This window comes from Myotis yumanensis, unplaced genomic scaffold (assembly GCF_028538775.1).
Source record: "Myotis yumanensis isolate MYYU_CA2020_CCGP unplaced genomic scaffold, mMyoYum1.0.hap1 SCAF_4, whole genome shotgun sequence".
Classification (NCBI taxonomy): domain Eukaryota; kingdom Metazoa; phylum Chordata; class Mammalia; order Chiroptera; family Vespertilionidae; genus Myotis; species Myotis yumanensis.
Genome location: NW_027223755.1, coordinates 42,936,316 through 42,956,420, shown reverse-complemented (window position 1 = coordinate 42,956,420; position 20,105 = coordinate 42,936,316). Strand labels below are relative to the sequence as shown.

The following is a 20,105-nucleotide window of genomic DNA, read 5'->3' as shown; positions in this document are numbered from 1 at the left end:
CAGACAAGAAGGAGAAATAAAAGGCATCCAAATCAGAAAGAAAGTAAAACTGTCATTTGCAGATGACATGATACTGTATATAGAAAACCCTAAAAATTCCACCAAAAAACTACTGGAACTGATAAGTAAATTCAGTAATATAGCGGGATACAAAATAAATATCCACAAATCAGTTGCATGTTTAGACACCAATAATGAACTATCAGAACGGGAAACTAAGAAAACAATCCAATTTACAACAGAATAATAAAAATAAAATAAGCCCTAGCCGGTTTGGCTCAGTGGATAGAGGGTCAGCCTGCAGACTGAAGGGTCCTGGGTTCGATTCCACTCAAGGGCACATTCCTGGATTGCAGGCTTGATCCCCAGTAGGGGGTGTGCAGGAGGCAGCCAATCAGTGATTCTCTGTCATCATTGATGTTTCTATCTTTCTCTCCATTTCCCTCCCTCTTTGAAATTAATAAAAATATATTTTTAAATAAATAAATAAAATAAAACACCTAGGGACAAATTTAACCAAAGAGATCAAAGACCTTACTTGGAAAATTATAAGATACAGAAGAAACAAATTGAAGATACAAAAAAGAAAAAGTGTATACTGTGCTCATGGATAGGAAGAATTAACATCATTAAAATGTTCATACCACCCAAAGCAATTCCTATCAAAATAACAATAGTGTGGCTCAGTTGGTTGGGCATGTTCCCATGCACTGAAAGGTTGCTGGTTTGGTTCTCAGTCATAGCACATGCCAGGTTGTGGGTTGCAGGGTTGCAGGTTCTATCCCTGGTAGGGAGCCTGCAAGAGGCAGCTGATCGATATTTCACTCTCACATCAATATTTCCCTCTCATATCGATGTTTCTTTCTCTCTCTCTCTCTCTCTCTCTCTCTCCCCTCTCTCTCTCCCCCCCTCCCTCCCTCCCCCTCCCTTTCCTTCTCTCAAAAAATAAATAAATAATATTTTAAACATATCAATGGTGAATATCACAGAACTAGAACAAATAAATAAAAAAATTTACAGGGAACCACAAAAGACCCTGAATAACCACAGCAATCTTGAGAAAGAACAACAAAGTGGGAGGAATCATGCTACCTGATATCAATTTATGCTACAAGGCCATAGTCATCAACACAGAATGGTACTGGTATAATAACAGACATATAAATAAATGGAACAGAATAGAGAGCCCAGAAATGAACACATACCTTTTTGGTCAATTAATATTTGACAAAGGAAGGAAGAACATACAGTGGGGTACAGACAATCTATTCAATAAATGGTGTTGGAAAAATTGGACAGATATGTGTAAAAAAATGAAACTAGACCACCTTCTTACATCATATACAAGAATAAATTCAAATGGATTAAAGACTTAAATGTTCAACTTGATACCATAAAAATCCTAAAAGAAAATATGGGCAGTAAAATCTTGGACATTTGTCTTAGTAACATTTTTTTCTGATTTATCTTTTAGGCAAGGAAAACAAAAGAAAAAAATAAACAGATGTGACTACATTAAACTGAAACGTTTTTGCACTGTAAAGGAAACCATCAACAAAATGAAAAGACAACCCACTGAATGGGAAAACAAATTTGCCAATGATACATCTGATAAGGGGTTAATATCCAAAATTGATAAAGAACTTATAAAACTCAACACCAAAACCCTCCACAAACAATCCCATTTAAATATGGGCAAAGGACCTAAAGAGATACTTCTCCAAAGAGGACATACAGATGGCTAATAGACATATGAAAAGATCACTCATCATCAGAGAAATGCAAATTAAAAGCCATAATGAGATATCACCTCACACCTGTCAGAATGACTATGATCAATAAATCAAAAATTACAAGTGTTGGCAAAGATGTGCAGAAAAGGGAACCCTGGTGCATTGTTGGTGGGAATGCTGATTGGTGCTGCCACTGTGGAAAGCAGTAAGGAGTTTCCTCAAAAAATTCAAAATGAAACTGCCTTATGTTCCAGCAATTCCACTTCTGGGAATATATCCAAATAAACCTGAAATACTAATTCAAAAGAATATATGCACCCCTATGTTCATTGCAGCATTATTTACAATAGCCAAGATTTGTAAGCAACCCAAGTGTCCATCAGTAGATGAGTGGATAAAACAGATGTGGTACATTTACATAATGGAGTAATATTCTTCTATAAAAAAGAGGTAAATCATACTCTTTGTGACAGCATGGATGTCCTGGAGAGCATTATGCTAAGTGAAATAAGTCAGTCAGAGAAGGACAAATACCATATGATTTGACTTATGTATGGAATCTAAAGAATAATATAAATGAATAAATAAAACATAAACATACTCATAGATATGGAAACCAGACTGACGGTTGCCAGAAGGGAGGGCGGTTTCAGGGCTGGGTGAAAAAGGTAAAGAGATGGTAGTTACAAAATAGTCATGGGGATGTAAAGAACAGCACAGGAAATATAGTCAATAATACTGTAATACTATGTATGGTGCCAGGTGGGTACTGGAAATATCAGGAGAATATTTAGTAAAGTATGTGATTATTTAACTGTTATGCTATATACCTGGAACTAATACAAAATAGTTGAATGCAACTGTAATTGAAAAAAAATTTTAAAAATTGAAATAAAACAAGAAAAATCACTGAAGGAAAATTTTAAACTATAAACTGCTGTACAAATGTAGGTATAAGTATATTTGTGTTTATTTCTTATCTTCTCTATTAGAAGTCCATTTCTTACTAATTTTCCCATGTACTAATTTTCCCATAGCATCTGAGAGTACCAAATACAAGTATTTATTTAATAAGAAGTAGATAAAATAGAGTACTCATGTGTCCACTCTGATTGTTTAACCCACAATTCTTTTAAAAACGTGGGGAACAGTTTCTATTGGCTTATTTATATAAACCCTTTTCTTATAAACTTAGCACTTTTGTGTACTTAACAATTTGGGGCCTGATTTTAGGGCTGCATTTCCACGTCTGAGTACCAGCCTGACACAGGAACTATGTAGTCTAACCTGATTAAATCCCATCTCAGTGACTGGCAGGAGATGAAAAAGCAAACTCAAGCAATAAAGATGTGAAATATTGCTGTCTTGGGGATGAATTTTCAAAAGGGGATGTTTATTTTTTTTAATGGGCCTGGTGGTAAAAAATATTACGTGTTGAATGTCAAAGCAATGAAGCAGAGTGCCAGCTATAAAGAACTGGAAATGATAATATTTTGTCTGGTGGGCAAAGAAGTTCAGAGTGACCTGGCTGCAGGCAGCCAGCTCGGGATTTCTGCTCTGCCTGGCAAATGGCTTTGCTCTTTCACACTTTTAAATACATGATGAAAGCCATTGGTGTCAACCTTTCCTCTTCTTTTTAAATAATTGTACATTTTTAAACAGCCTTCTTGCCATTAATGTCTCTTGTGATGGATATTCTTGTTCACCTTTGCTTATTTATCTTTATGCCCTATACACTAGGTCTTTGTAACTTTAGTGCTTTGGAAATATATATAAAAAGTAAATCATCAAATTGCTTTTCCTGAAAGTACTCTGGGTGAGTCCCAAGTGTGATAAATGTAATCTATGTGTTTTAAAAATTTCTTAAAGTGGTTTGAACAAATGCAAAGTGTACAGAACACACACACATACACACACACACACACCAAAGAAATCATCCACTGAAAAGAAGCACAGCAATTATATTAAGCATCTGCCGAGAGCTTTATATTTTGAGAAATTATGAGACTCATCACTGTAAGAACTATCTGGTAGGTGACAAAGCAGTGTGTAAGCACAGAATCCCAAGGTCATGTTTTAGGAGAGGGCTGAAAAGCAACTTCTTAAGTGTCCATGGACCTCATTATCCTTAGAAGAGCCACAGGATATTGTCATTGTAAGTCATCCAGTTTAACATCTCACTTCACAAATTCCCTCAATACAAATGCAGCCTCTACCACCCCATTTCCAGGAACAAGGAACTCATTACTGTGTGGAGAAAACCGTTCCACTTTTGGATTCCCCTTCAAGATTTGTCTAACACAGAGCCAGTATTTGTTTCCTCAAACTTCTACCAAATGGTCCTAATTTTACTCTTCAGAGCTATAGACAGATTTAATCTTATTCTAAATCCAAATGATATTCTTCAAATATTTTTAAGTCAACTTTTATCTCTTTCACTTCCATAGCACCAAGTTGTTCTTCTGTCTGGCTTTTTTATTTCTCCATTTTCTTTCACTTTTTGACTAATAATGTGGTGAAAAGTGGGGCTCAAGGGTGTGCTGTTTGGGTGACTCTCAAGGTAATCTTTGACTTGTTAGTGTCCCTGTGAAATGTGTCCAGAACTAGCCACAATATCCTAGATGTGGCCTGGACAATTCAGAGTGCAGTGGGACTAATAGCTCCCTTATACGGTCACATCTGTGCATTAACAAAACTATAATTCAAGAAACTTTTTAAAACCATTGCATCACTGTCTCCGTTTGTCCATTCAATCAGCAAACATTTTTGAGCAACTGCTATGTCAGGTGCTGTGCTCAATACTGATTGGTTCTTAATGTTGTTGACCAGAACTCTTGGGATAGATCTCCCACATCCTGCACTTCTGCAATTTACTTTTTACTCCTAGATGGTAGATCTACATTTTTTCTTGTTAAATTTCATCTGACTGATGGTGGCATATTTTTCCAGTCTGATAGGGCCTTATAAATCTTATCATAGCATTCAATATATTCAACCGTCTTTTCTAGCTTTGTGTCAATTACCAACATGATAAAATACTATCCATGTCTTCATCTAAATCACTAATAAGTTGAACAGTTAAATGCCCAAGATAGAGACTTGTCAAAACCACTAGATACTTTTCTATAAGGCAACTTACCAACTCCTAACAGTACTATTTATCTAGCTCATTCTTTTTTATATTATTCAGAAAGGTATAATGAGTAACATACCTTTTCTGAAGTCAATATACACTGATTATTATGACCATCCCATCAGTACAATGAAGTGAATTAGTTTTGCAAATAATAATAATAAAGCCTTGAGAGTGTTTGCGTAGGAAGATTTCAATATTCAGTATTTTTGGAAGTGTCAATGAAGTACTGATGGGGTGGTCATAATAATCTGGTCGGTCATAATAATCTGGCTACTCAGTGTATATTATGCTCACAGCATCTTTTTGATCTGTTAGCTTAGAAACTTTACATACAAAAAAACGGTTGGCATGACTTACTTTTAGTAAACCCATTTGTCATCAAATAACCCCAGCTTTCCTTTCCAGGTAATCATAAATACATGAATAATTATTTAACCCTCTGGGCATTTGTCTTAAAGTTCACTAAAATTCTTTCATTTTCTGCATATAATCACTTTAAAATTGAGCTCATTCAAGGGTACCTCGTAAGATTACTGTGAAAGTTAAAAGGGAAAATGAGTGTTGACAAGTCTTTCGCACTGTCCTGGTACATCATAAGGGTGTCATGAATATTATTGTAAATATTTGAGGTGCCTCATTTCTTACCCGTCATTATTGGGTTCCAAATTCTAATTTTTAAACTGTTACATCTCTCCAAAGCCCTGAACTATCTGACATCTCCTACCCGTACGCTCACTTAGAAGCTTGACTGACACTCTCCAGTAATTACTGCAAAATCTTGGGTTCCCTTCACTTCCACAGCACCAAGTTGTTCTTCTGTGGAGATCAAATTAAGACTCAAGAAGCAGTTCTTAGTACAGATTGGTAATTACAAAGTAGTCATGGGGATATAAAGTACAACATAGAGAGTATAGTCAATTGTAGTAACTATGTGTGGTGCCAGGTGGGCACTGGAAATATCAGGGGGAACACCTTGTCTAACCACCATGTGGTACACCTGAAATTAATACAAAATAATATTGAATGTAAACTGTAATTGAAAAAGAAGTACAAACAACAAATGAAGCAGTTCTTCTTACCTGTTTTTTCTTAAAGGGGAAGCTTTCATCAAGAGTTCACCCAATCATCATCTTTGGAAGACAGCTGCTTAAATAGTACAGAGATATCTATCTCTCCCTTTCTTCTTCTTTCCTTCCTTCTAGAACAGTGGTTCTCAACCTTGGCTGCACATTAGAATCACCTGGGAATCTTTTTAAAATCCTGATTTCTGGGCCTCATCCTCCGGAAATTCTGTTTCTTTGTTATGGGGTGAGGCCACAACATTAGTAACAAAGAAACACAATTTCTGGAGTATGAGGCCCAGAAATCAGGATTTTAAAAAGATTCCCAGGTGATTCTAATGTGCAGCCAAGGTTGAGAACCACTGTTCTAGAAGAAACTGACATTTCTATTGAGCTTCACAATATAAAAAAATTATTATCCTTCATATAAGCCACTTATTGCAATCAACCTGTGAGGCAGCTCTTATTTTATACCCACTTCACAGAGAGCAATCGAAGCTAACAGCAGAGATGTATTCATGGTGGCACAGCCATAAGATTTTAACTGTAACTCAAAAGCAGGATACTAATTGGAAATTTGCTTCCATGCCAGATACTAGAAAAGCAGCAACCATATCGATCTATTCAGTCAGATGCTTCTGTAGAATGCTTATTTCTATCAAGATTAGACCACCCATGTTACTAATAATCTGATAAATAATTTCTATCAGAAGTACTACCTATATTTCTTTTCTATTCTCATCCAAATGGTATTCAACACTCATTCATTCAAAAATGAATCTGAATCAGACCTCAACATGACAGACACTCTGTACTTCCAGAATTTGCACAATAGTGTATGTCTTCTTTAACAAACAAGGCTATTCTTCTCAGCCTCTATTTATTCCGTTCAATCTGCTCACGAACCACGTCCATGTATGAGGCACTGTGCTTGGTGCAGCAGTAGACACAAAGGTGATTTAAGGGATGCTCAGTCTCTGCCTTGAGGGGGCTTACAACCTACTAGAGAAAAGACCTAGACGTGATTCAAGTTACAAGACAAATGAAGATTAGTGCCTTCCACAGAGATACAAAGTCATATAAGGAAAGGTGTCAGAAGGAGATTGAGGTAGGTCTTGCATAGATAGGATTTTGGTATCTGGAGATGTTTCAGAATGTGTATGGAGGGAGCAGAGGTCAAGAGCAAAATGATGGAGAAGGAAAGACAGCATGCCTGGGTTCAGGGATTGGCAGCCAGTCCATCCAGCAGAAGTATAGGCTGCATGGAGGGTTGGAAGGAGGAAAGGCTGGGTGGGGGTCATGCAGGGGAAAGCCCTGAATGCACAGCTGGGGTGTTTATACCTTAATCAGTTTGGAATGGGAAGCCACAAAAGGTCTCGGGGGTCAGGGCTTATGCTCTGCAAATAATAATGAGGCCACCATGGTAAGATGACTTGGAGATTGCCCAGTAACAAACTTATTTTTCACAGTCTTCATGGGATACACTTTAGTTTATTGTAGGAGCTCTCCAAGGGCCCTGCTCTTTGACACTATCTGTGTAGTCACCCACTCCCAATTCATTGCCTTTAATGGAGGGAAAGACGGGTCCCATTTCCTACTCATATGCTTTATTTCTGACTGTTTCACTGTGCTCCATGCAAATCAAGAGGACAGATCAGCTGAGCCTTGCCAGTTGAGTAATGACGGGGGCTCACCTGCTAGGAAGATGATTCTTTCCCCACCCTCCATAAACTATGTCAGGCCATCTGAGTACCACAATGGGGCGTCACAACCACATGTCATGTCTTTTCCTTGGACCTGTTGGACTCAGAGACTTTTTCTCATTTCAATCAGAATGGGCTGCTGCTCCTTCCTAGAACTTTCAGATTCACCAGTGATGGTAAGGCTCTGTACTTTTTCCTATTGCTTCCAGTGAAACTTCTCTATGTGAAATTCTTCAACTCTCCAAACTCTAATACTAGTATAAATGCCTCTTTGTTTTCTGAGAATTTTCATTTCTGGATTCTTTTCAGACTCTTTTTAAAAATATTTTTTCTAAGAGCTACCGATTGCCTCTAATAGGTTGGAGGGTGCAGAGGTGCTCAGCACTCTTCTTATTGTCTCCTCTAACATGGTGATCAGCTGGGATTTACAGCTGAATCACATGACTGCTGGTTCTTCAAACAAAACACACTAACAATCCCCTTACCTATCAATCTACCTTCCCATATAGTATCTAGCTTTACCCCTGCTTACCAAACAGAAAGAATCAGTTCAAGGTAAGCTGCTTCCTTGTGTTTCCAGGCAATGGACTTTCCACAATGGGTTTATACACTCTGGCCAGTTCAGGAGTAGAGGGTGAGATTCAGTGAGGGGGGAAAGCTAGAAGCAGAGCTTTTCACTCTACAGAGAGCCTTTTAGCCACGAGGCTGAGAGAGCTAAAAGAAAATCTTCCATGCATTTAAATAGACAGTTTAATGAGAAGCTACTGATCTTTATATGAAGATGGGCAACGTTTACTGATCACAAAATGAGTAGCTGGGTTGTTAGAAGATAAGCAGTTCCTTCAACAGATGTGAGGCAAAATGGGGCTGATTCAAGGCAGGGAGATGGGTGAAACCGCCTCCCATCAGGGCTGCTGATGGGGCAAAGGGAGGAGGAATGGTTGAACCATGAACCATGTAGAGCCATGAACCTTGTCCCCAGACTCCATTATGGGAACCCTCACCCCTGAGAGGCTGTGAGGCACAGAGAAATCAGACTTGTGAGTGGAGTGGGAAAAGGAAAAGAGGATGTCGGCATTTGACATAAAAGAAGGGGTTAAAACCTCATTCTTCTTGCTTTTAACTCTATAGTCCCATGAAAGCTAAGAATTAGGCATGTCTTCCAGCTCCTAACGCCTGCTGACTTAAGTGTTCCATCACAATTAGAAACTAGGAGTCTGGAGCACTGTAAGTATCTATGTACTCTGTAACGCAAACCAAAATAAATATAAAATCTAGCCAGAAGGACTGGTCCATTTTTTATTATTAAAAGCAAAACACATATCTGTCTCATTCCTCAATAAGCAGGAACAGGTGTTGTCCCCAAGGCCTAGGTGGAAGGGAAAGAGATGAAAAAGTAGTGACCTTATTCTTTGAGAGTAATTTTTTAGCGCTTGTAGTAACTCATTATGACAGTAAAACATCTGAAAGTAAAGGGACCAAACAGATGACAGGTCTGTGTAAATTGGCATGAAACGGTGGAAAAGAGCAGTTTATTTAGTTTTACTGGCTGAGGTATAGTCGCTTCATCAAGTCCAGGAAGGTGCTTACAGAGCTAGGAGTTAGGTCTGCTAAGCCACATGCTTCCAAGGGAACATACAAATGGTTATGCATTGAATATTTGTGTCCCCCCCAAATCCATATGTTGTAGCCCTACCCCAATGTGATGGTATTAGGAAGTGGGATTTTGGAAGATAAATGGATTTAGACAAGTCATGAGAGTAGGACCCCCATGATGGCATTAGTGTTCTTTTAAGGAGAAGACAAAAAGCTCACTCTCTCCCAGTGGCACGCAATGAGGAAGGGTCATAAGAGGACACAGTGAGAAGGTGGCTGTCTACAAGCCAGGACCCAGGTTCCCTAACCTGGAACCAAAGCTGCTGGCACCTTGATCTTGAACTTCCAAGCCTCCAGAACTGTGAGAAATAAATGTCTGTTCTTCAAGCCACCCAGGCTATGGTGTTTGTTATAAGCAGCCAGAGCTAAGATAATGGCCTAATTGTCCTGGCTCTTGTCCCTTCCAAACTGGATCCAGAATAACAAGAGGGACAATATCAGAGGGCATTTTGGCCACAAGCAATTCTTCATTCTTTCTCCCAACATCAACTCGCTCTCTCTGTATAGGTAAATGTACAATGAGAAGAATTTGGTATTGAAAACAAATAAATAGTGGATGAGAAAAAAAAAAAAAACTGTACAAGGGAACCATCTTAAGAAAAGTAGAACCTCAAATCCTGGAATAGAAAAAGAGGATTTTTAAGAAAATGATTTCTGCAAACGTGCTTACCTTTGTTTAAGCGTCCCATCACAGTAAATTCAAAATATTTGCTGTTGTCAGTTGAAGAGTAAAGGCCGAAGATGGTGGCTGAACTCTTAGTCTGCAGTTTGAAGGTGGAGATCACATAGAGCTCATTCAGGGTGGGGTCGGTCAGGATTGGCCGCAGGGCACCTGGGTTCAGCCTCTGGCTGGAGGACGGAAGAAGGTCAAAGACTGGGGAGAATGGAAAGATATAATCAGTAAAATATTTAACTTTGGGGCAAACACCTTTTTTTAAGGGGGGACAAATGGACAGAAAGCTATAAAGTAATATAAACGAATGTGGTCATTTTCCACATTGCCAAACTCCCCAGGTCTTATCACTCTTACAGTGGCTGGCCATTTGGAACCAGAAGAGAGACAGCACAGTATTTATCACTAGGTTATAACCTCCGAGAGAAGACTGAGTTTGCAAGTCCCAAAGTGCATTTGGCTGAAGAAGTGGCTGTGAAAATGCCCACTGGGCAAAGCACTGGAGGCTTCAAGTACAAGGTGAGAGCATCCGAGTCATTGCTTTTCTGAGGTCCCCACCTAGTGAATTTCTGGAGTCCTTGGGGTTCCTCATGCATCTCCTGGACCAGAGCCAACTGTATTTTCCTGGTCAGTGATAAATGACACAGGGGATGCAGCAGAAAGCATGGATGTGGTGGGAGATAAAGTGTCAGAAAAATGGTTTGCTTCCTTTGTGCGACTTAAGTTCCCTTCATGCACATACAGTTCTCCAATATTTCTGTTAAAAAATCCCAATGCAGAAACAAGACAACGTGGTCTCTATTTCCTAACTGTTACCTGACTGATAGAGTTGGTTTACAAAAACCAGATTAAGTGGCTTTTGTTCACACCAGCAGCACTTTCTCTCCTACTTTTTAATACTTGAAGGTATGAGAGGGTACATCTAGAGTTATTTAAAAGGCAATGGCCAAATTTGGGTCTAACTCACTATAAGTTACTTAGTATTTCTGTTGTTTTATGCAAATATTGTTTGAACAGTTCCATAGCTGTCTCCTGGATACAATAATCTGGTTACTAAAAATGTAGTACTGCCGAAGCTGGTTTGGCTCAGTGGATAGAGCGTCGGCCTGCGGACTGAAGGGTCCCGGGTTCGATTCCGGTCAAGGGCATGGGTTTCGGGCACATCCCCAGTGGGAGGTGTGCAGGAGGCGGCTGATCGATGTTTCTCTCTCATCGATGTTTCTAACTCTCTGTCTCTCTCCCTTCCTCTCTGTAAAAAATCAATAAAATATATTTTAAAAAAAGTGTAGTACTATTCATAATTATAAATAGCTCTTAAAAGCAATAATCATCCTTATAGAAAAATGGGCAAAAATCATGAAAAATCAATTTACAGAAAAAGAGTTACAATGGCAAATAATTGTATATGTAAATGTTCATATGCTTAACTAATGATGAAGGAATTGCTAACTTAATAATACTTTCTCTAAATTGCATAAACAATGAATACAATAATACCTAACTGTTGATGAGGGTTCAGGAAGTGGAAACTCATATACTGGTGGGTAAGATCTAATTGGTATAACTATTCTGAAGACAGTTTATATAACAGTATCAAAGGCCCTAAGACATACATGCTCTTTGATTCAGGAATTCTACTCACATAAATTATCCTAAGGAAATAAAGGATAGCATGGTAAATGACTTAGGTACAAAGATATTCACCACCAGTAGTAATTCTAGAATTTCTGTGAAGGAAGAATTATGTCAGAATTCAATGGAAGAGGTGAGAAACTAGAGGCTCTGTGGGCACAGCACTTTGTTATGAAAATAGTGTCCTTAGCGGAGAAAGAAGGGCTCAACAGAGATTAAGTCATCCTATGGCATTGCAATTGTTCGACAATTCATTATTTGTGGGTTTTAAAAATATATATTTTTATTGATTTCAGAGAGGGAGAAAGAGATAGAAGCATCCATGAAATCATCTATTGGCTGCCTACTGCAGGGATCAAGCCCAAGCAGCCTGGGCATGTTCCTGGACCCCGACTGGGAATCCTGGTTCATAGGTCTACACTCAACCACTGAGCCACACTGGCTGGGCTGTCATTATTTGTAATATCAAAACACTGGGAACAACTTATCTTAGAGCCCTGGATAAATACATTTTGGCCCTTTCAAAAAGGGGAATACTATGTATTAAAAAAGGAAGTGCAGCTGACTACTTATAGACATGGCAAGATGTTTATGAGTAAGTGGAAAAAAGAGATTATAAAACTATACATATAACAGGATCCCATTTGAAATATGTATTTGCATTGAAAAAGATTTGAAAGACAACACAACAAAATACTAACACGAATAGTAGCTGTCTCTGGGTTGTACAGTTATAAATCTTTAAATTTCCTTCTGTTTACCCAGTCCCTGCCCCCATTTTTTATTTTAACAGTGAACAGGTATTGCATTAGTAATAAGAAAAAAGAAATAAAAGTTATAAAACCAACAGGCAAAAATCAACTTAAGAATGTCTACTCTTGCTTCCTTTTGCTCTTTAGGCAGCCCTTTCAATTTTTGGAAAATTTAGGGAAAAAAAAGAAAAAGAATGCCTACTCTTTTTAAAAGACAACCTGTCTTCAGACTGAATCTGTATTGTTTCTTTCACGGGTATGAAGAACCTTACGCAATAATGAATTTACTACTAGATGTGTAGGAAAGCAGAATATCTATTATGTTCCCCCTAGCACTCCACTTTCCCCAAACATGAAGACTTCTACTATACTTCAAAAGAGAAACAAATTTTTAAACTTGCAGAGAATGGAAATGTTACATTTCCACCAGCGAGGGCAATATGGCAATATGTTTAAAAGTTCTTTCCAGGACAAGGCATCTTTGGAAAAGGGATGTGTGTTTAAAGTGAGAGAACTGCATTCATAACTAAACTCAAGAACTCCTGATTCTTGTTTTGACTATGATCATTTCCATAATTTAGCTCAAGCTAAATTTGCCGAACTTCAATCTGTTTGGTTTGTCTAATCCACTGGCTTCCCTCTCAAGAGGCAGAGTTGGAATTAGTTAGTAATGAATTTGGAGAGTGTTTTGAAAAGGAAATGAGATATATAATTTTCTTTTAATGTTATTACATTTTAGTAATAGCACCAGGATCTAAGCACAACCTTCTAGTGTTAGAGGTGAAATTACTGCTATCAATGAGCCCGACTACCATGGTATGAAAATTGAATGCATACATACTAATAAGATTAACAAGGTTAGCTCAGAGGAGGAAGGAGATAAGCAAATTATCCATTTGAGCTGATAATTGCAAGAGTAATTAACTCAATAAAAGAATCTATCAGAAACTTGACTTAATCAGATAATCTACAGCAACTACATTAACCAGATAATTTAGAAAGTACAGCCTAATTTCAAGTCTCCACAATACAGGTAGCTCTCTCTAAGAATGAGCAAAATCCGTAGTGGTAACACACTAGGAAGTTGTGTGTTCAAATGTCAAAAATTCACATAACACAAAATACTATACCCATAAATTCAAACCTGCCTAATCATGTCCGCAATAAGAAAACTTTTGAAATATATGAAAAAGCAACTTTTCTGACACCAAAAAAGGTTCTGGGTTCAATTCTTGGTCAGAGCACATACCTAGGTTGTGGGTTTGATCTTAGGTTAGAGCAGGGGTGGGCAAACTTATTGACTCGAGGGCCACAATGGGTTCTTAAACTGGACCGGAGGGCCGGAACAAAAGCATGGATGGAGTGTTTGTGTGAACTAATATAAATTCAAAGTAAACATCATTACATAAAAGGGTACGGTCTTTTTTTTTTTTAGTTTTATTCATTTCAAATGGGCCGGATCCGGCCCGCGGGCCGTAGTTTGCCCATGGCTGGGTTAGAGTGTATATAGGAGGCAACTGATAGATGTTTCTCACATCAACATCTTTTTCTCTTTCTTTCTCCTCCTTGTTCCTCTCTCTCTAAAATCAATAAACATAACCTTGGGTGAGGATTTAAAAAAAACACACAAACTAACTTTCTCATAAAATAAAAAGATTCTTCACAGCAAAGGAAACTTATCAACAAAATGAAATGGCAACTTATTAAATGGGAGAACATATTGCAAATCATATATCTGACAAGGAGTTAATATCCAAAATATATAAAGGACTCATGCAAAAAACAAAACAACCCAATCCAATTTAAAAATGGGCAGAAAATCAAAGAAGATATACAGATGGTCAATGGGTATATGTGAAGATGCTCAACATTAGTAATCAAATGCAAATCAAAACCATAATGAGCTATCACTCCACACCTGTTAGAAAGGCTAATTAAAAAAATAAGAAACAGTTGGCGAGGACATGGAGCAAAGGGAACCCTATGCACCATCGGTGGAAATGTAACTTGGTGCAGGTTGAAAGTTCCTCAAATTTAAAAATAGAACTACCATATGATTCAGCAGCTCTTCTTCTGGGTACTTACCTAAAAACAAACACAAAAACACTAACTTGAAAAGATATATGCACTCCCATGTTCATTGTAGCATTATTTACAATACCTGAGATATAGAAACAACCTAAGTATCACAGATGGATGAATGGATACAGAAAATATGGTGTACATACACAATGGAATATTATTCAACCATAAAAAATGATGAAATCTTCCCATTTGTGACAACATAGGTGGACCTAGAGGGTATTATGCTAAGTGAAATAAATCAGTATGATCTCACTTATATGTGGAATCTAAAAAAGTGAAAAACCAAGCTCTTAGATACTGAGAACAGATTTGTGGTTGCCAGAGGTCAGAGTTGAGGGAGGAGGGGACCAAAAGGTAACTTCCAGTTATAAAAAACAAGTCCTGGGGATGTAATGTACAGCGTGGTGACTACAGCTAATAATACTGAACCACATGTTTGAAAGCTACTAAGGGAGTAGATTTTAAAAGTTATCATCACAAGAAAAAAATTTGTAATTATGTATGGTGATGGGTATTAAGTAGACTTATTGTGGCGATCATTTTTCAATATTACAATTTTTGAATATACACCTGAAATTAATATATCAATTATACTTCAATAAAAACTTTTTCTTACCTTCTTAGAAGCAAGGTCACAATGAATAAATATTATAGACTATAGCATTTCAAATATATCAATGCAAACTAAAAGCAGTACAGTACCTCCTGAAACCACAATCCTGGTTGCCTGATCCGGAATCAAAATGTGTTATTTGGTGAAATGCAAAGTTTAAGTGGGTGATGACTGCAATGGAGGGGAAGGGATTTTTGAGTGCCCTCACAGGCGTTCTTTATTCTAGCTTAGTGAGGAGTAAGTTTTAAACTGTGTCTCTTCCAGCTGTATTTCCTTAATCAGTAATAAATAACCCAGGGCACCAATTTCAAACAGATGAAGGTCATCACCTAAGATCTTTTCTTGCTAAAAGTTTCTTCCTTTCGTCCTTTACAAAAAAATCTGTTAAAGCTTAAGTGCTTTCTGCCTAATGGTTATTTTCACCCCATCTCACACAGAGGTTTGAGGTTTATCCAGATGTCTTTTCAATTATTGTATTTATCGAATGTTTACTTCTTCATAGAGAAAGATGGATTTCTCAGCCCTTCCTGTTCTGTTTATCTCAGGAATCAAGAGACGAAGCCAACCCCCTAAGGAGGTTTTGGGGTCCAAGCAAAGTTAGAGCAAAAAAAGGCGAGTGGCAGGGCAAATGGAATAATGCTGCGCCTTTCTCCGGGACGTAGGTCTCAGACTGGGTGAACATCGCTCTGGCCCCACAAAGGATTTAGGGGGCAAGGGAGAGGGTGGTCCAGCTGGACTGAGACTCAGGGGACAGAACCCGGGTTTCACCCCACTCCGGGCGGGTATGTTAGAGGTCTGGGGCCATGTGGTGGCTCAGCTTTGAAGAAAACCCCACGTTTTTGCATAGACTGAAAATAAGGTTTGGACCCCCCCCCCCCCCCGCCCCCCAACTATTGTTTAAGGAATTGATTTCATCGTTGGATAATGGAGTCTCAGAAATACTATACACAGAATGCTTTGACTCAGGCCCCAGAGGGACAGAGCGGTGCCCAGCGAGGCCCCGGGAGCCACGCCGCCAAGCTGGTCCCTCCACTCGCCCAAGCGGAGCGCGGGACGGCGGCTCCGCGAATGAGGGGTCTGGGGCTCGAGCCCACTTACCCTGGGGCGCCTGGGCGCCGGCCCCCAGCCAGGGCTGCAGGGCCAGGTGCAGCAGGAGCAGGGCGGCTCCGCGCGGGGCCAGCATGTTGGCTCTCCCTGATCCCCGGGGGCGACCGGGAGCGACGGCAGCGTGGGCCCTGCCTCGGTGTCCCCGGGCGGCACGCGGGTCTGCGTGGGACGCTGGGCGGGCGGCGCAGGTGAAGGGTGCGCGGTGCGGGGCTGGTGCGGGACCGGCGTCCGCCGTGCCGTCGGGGGCGGTGCTGGCGTCCGGGCGCTGCGCGGACCTGGCGGGCTGGCGGCTGGGCTGGGCGGCCCGGCCCGGTGCTTTATGGCCCGGCGGGTCCCGGGGAGGAGGGGGAGGGCCGAGGCTGGGGCGGCCCCCTTGGCTGGGATCCCCCTTTGCCGGGAAGAGGGGGCGGCCGGAGCGAGGAGCAGGGCGACAGAGAGGGAGGCGTGAGTGTGGAGAAGCCCAGAAGCCCGGGACCTTCTGGGCCCTCTGCTGGGCGTGGAGGCGCCTGGGACCCCCAGGGGTTTAGAGGGGGAGCGAAGGATGGGCAGCAGGGGCCTGGGGGGTGGAGGGGGCGGGGGGGGGGGGGGGGGGAGGCGTGCGGGACCGGGTGGAGATGAAGGGGAGAAAGGAGGAAGAAAGGACACTGACGCCCAGCTTTGGGCACCATCAGGCCCCCACCTCCTGTCCTCCTTTTGTTTGAGAACATCGTTTGGACAGACTTTTTAAGGCTCATCTTGGTTTCCCTTCTGAACGAACCCTGAAGGCTCTCCAGCAACTCTCTCCTAAAGTGGTCCAGAGAGCAATTGGTTTCTTTCGTTTGTTCAGGCTTTTTTTTTAATACCTCAAATGTTGAACATTTTTCTCATCAAGTTTTGAGACCTGAACAGTGAACGTTTGAAAGCTTTTGCGTTTTTGATGGAAACAGAACACCTTTCAAAGAATCCATTCAGACAGAACCATTTCCAGGACGGTGGTGCTTTCTGGAGAATTTATTTTCAATTCAATGTCTGTCTGCCCACTTCTGTTCCACCCTCCCAAAAGATCCCTCGTGAGAGTTTAAAGGTAGGGGAGTAGGACTTGAAAGAGAGGGAAGGAACATAAGAAATTAGCTTTCTTCCTAGGCAAAGCTCCCCAAAATAATGTGGATTAACTAGAATAAAAAAAAAAATTCAGAACAATGGCGAACTTTTCCCTCCAAAACCATCTTGACGAATGGAGAAGATCCAGCAAAGTATTTCTAGCCCTACCTTTATGTCTCAAATAATTTCTTTCAAAGTTTAAGGAGCTCTCTGCCACAAACAGGAAGATTAACTCACCAGCTTATTTCCAAACTGTGCAGGAGTAACCCCTCGCCAATTATGATTCTACTTACAGCTAATGACCTGGAGATTTCCCAGCTATTTCCAGAGCTCTTTTCCATTTGAGGTCTAACGTAATTCAAATCCAGGTTTCATTTAATGCCACACATTTAATGACTACACAGAAATCATTGTATGGAATGAGCCACCGCATGTCTACATAGGAGAGCACTGAGGAGATAGAGGGTGTGCATGTTTCTAACAAACCAAAAAACTCTCATTAAACTTCTTTAACATACTTTATTAAAAAACTGTGCAAACATTCCTTAGAAAAATAACCAGAAATGCAATTGTGAAGACATTTTTTACAAATAGTAACTATGCCTACCGAACTTGAACTCCAGAGAGCGTTTTGACAATTAGCATTTCTTAAAGTAACTACTCTCCTTCATTAAACAATACAAAATCCTTCCACATGGCAGTTCTTGCAATGTCCAGTGATAATAATGATGACTGAGCCAGGAAAACCCCCAATTTAGTGCCAGATGTCTGAATGTATTTGCTATGAAAGTATGATGCAGAGTGCAATGAAATAATGAGATATAAAGCAAATTTGCAAAATGTGCTAAAATTCTATTCATTTGGAGTTTCGAATTTGAGCTAATTTGATTTGAATTGGTTTGAAGTTCATCTATGGGGGAAAAGGTTTATAAGCAAATGAATAATATTACTTGAATTCCTCGGGGCATGTTTAACCTAACTGAAAGAACTAACACATGAAGGGTTTTAGTAGTTAACTGTCACCAGGAAAATTAGTACTGCTAATTACAAATGAGCCCTAAAGCAACTGATCTGGATATCTGCAGTTTTCTTCAACCTTAAATGTAAAAATTATGTGGGTTTGCTATCCAATCATTGACAAAACTGTTGTGTTAGAAAGAATATTTTTCTATCAGGCATGAAAGCTTAATTATAACTTTTTTCTCATTAATGTAATCAATTATCCAACAAATAATTATTATGTGTCCATTCATTAATTAATTCAACAAATATTTATTGACAACCTTCTAGACCAGTGGTTCTCAACCTCGGCTGCACATTAGAATCACCTGGGAATCTTTTTAAAATCCTGATTTCTGGGGCTCATAAAATCAGGATTTTAAAAAGATTCCCAGGTGATTCTAATGTGTAGCCGAGGTTGAGAACCACTGTTCTAGACTGTACCCTGCATAGAAAGATGAATGAGACAGTTCTTGTTTTCCAGCTCATAGTATACTCAGACAAGCAGGTGATATAAAAAATATGATAAAAGCTGTCATAGACATATGTCCTAAGAAAGAAGGAAATGCTGAGAAGAAAGCAGCTTATAGGTAGAGAGATTTAGAAAAGGCTTCCTAGAAGAGCTGCCTTTTCATCTGGGCCATGAAGGACGAGGAGACATTCTCCATGTGACAAAGTAAGGGGGAGAACATTGCAAGCCGAGAGAATGCATGTTATGTGCGAGTCTAAGGGGGGGATGTCAAGATACCCGTCCTGATGTCTGGGGTTCTGACCTGGGCAGCTTGGCATGTTGTAGTGCCGTTCCCTGAGATATGAGGGGGAGGTGATGATTTGGCTTGGCCATGTTGAGTTTAAGGCATCATCAACACATTCAAATGGAGCTGTCCATTAGGCATTTAGTTACATGGGAGAGAGGTGTATAGGTGTGGGCATCATTAATTTATAGGTAGCAACTAAAGCCATAGAGATAGATGAGACTAATTGAGAAGAGTGTGTAAGATGAGGGAAGAACACTGAAGAACACGAACATTCAGAGACCAGTCAATAAGGAGAAGTCAGCAATAAAGATGAAAAGATGGGAAAGAAAATCAAGAAAATACGGTGTCTGGGAAGCCTGGTGAATAGTATCAACACTGTGGAGAGGTCAAACAAGATAAGAGGTAAAAACCGTGCTTGGGTAGTCAGCACAGAAGTCATTGGTGACTGTTGAAAGCAGGTTGATGGAGCAGTGTGGATGAAAGAAAAGCAGAATACTGCCATTTGAGGAATGAGGACGATAGGATAGGAAGTGGAGATAGTAAGGGTAATAATAAAGTAAAATAACTTTCAAGAAGCTTGCCTGTGAAGTGGAAGGTGAAGATAGGCCAGGAACTACTAGGAGAGACATGAACATATTTTGATGTAGATAGATTAGGGCTGCCAAGGAGGGAATAGTTGATATGTGCTTTTTCTTAATCAAGGGGCGCTAAAAGTATTTCGTGTTTTCCTCTAATAGCTTTGCATTTTATGTGTCACATCACCCCTCTAACAATATAAGCTTTACAAAATGAAGGTTGTCTGTTTAAGACAGTAACAGAATTCCCACCCTAGGGGTTTATTATCTCCTATAACATGCAGTCCAGAGAGTTGTAGTAGTAGTTCAGTGAATTAACAATATTATGCCTCTGGGTCAGCTTTTGGACTCCCCTTGAGGTGCAAGGTGGCTGCTGCAGCTCCAAACATCATCTCTTTACATGACAGCATCCAAAAGTAGAAAACAAGGAAAGGGTCAGGCTTCTGCTCTTGTTCTCTCTCTGTCTCTCTGTCTCTCTCTCTCTCTCACCCTGCCTCCCTTCACAGAGCAAACCCATTCCTAGAAACACCCAAACAGACTTC

General features: G+C 39.9%; 1 protein-coding gene across 1 annotated transcript in view; it reads right to left on the bottom strand.

Annotated features, from left to right (window-relative positions):
• THBS4 (thrombospondin 4) overlaps window positions 1-16,435 on the bottom strand; it is a 48,410-nt gene extending 31,975 nt beyond the window's left edge. The window contains exons 1-2 of the mRNA XM_070412250.1: window positions 16,143-16,435; window positions 9,960-10,163 (exon numbers count right to left, since the gene is read on the bottom strand). Coding sequence (XP_070268351.1) covers window positions 9,960-10,163; window positions 16,143-16,227 — 289 coding nt within the window. The 5' untranslated portion in view covers window positions 16,228-16,435. The remainder of the gene's footprint in view (window positions 1-9,959; window positions 10,164-16,142) is intronic.
• Between the last annotated feature and the right edge of the window lie 3,670 nt (window positions 16,436-20,105).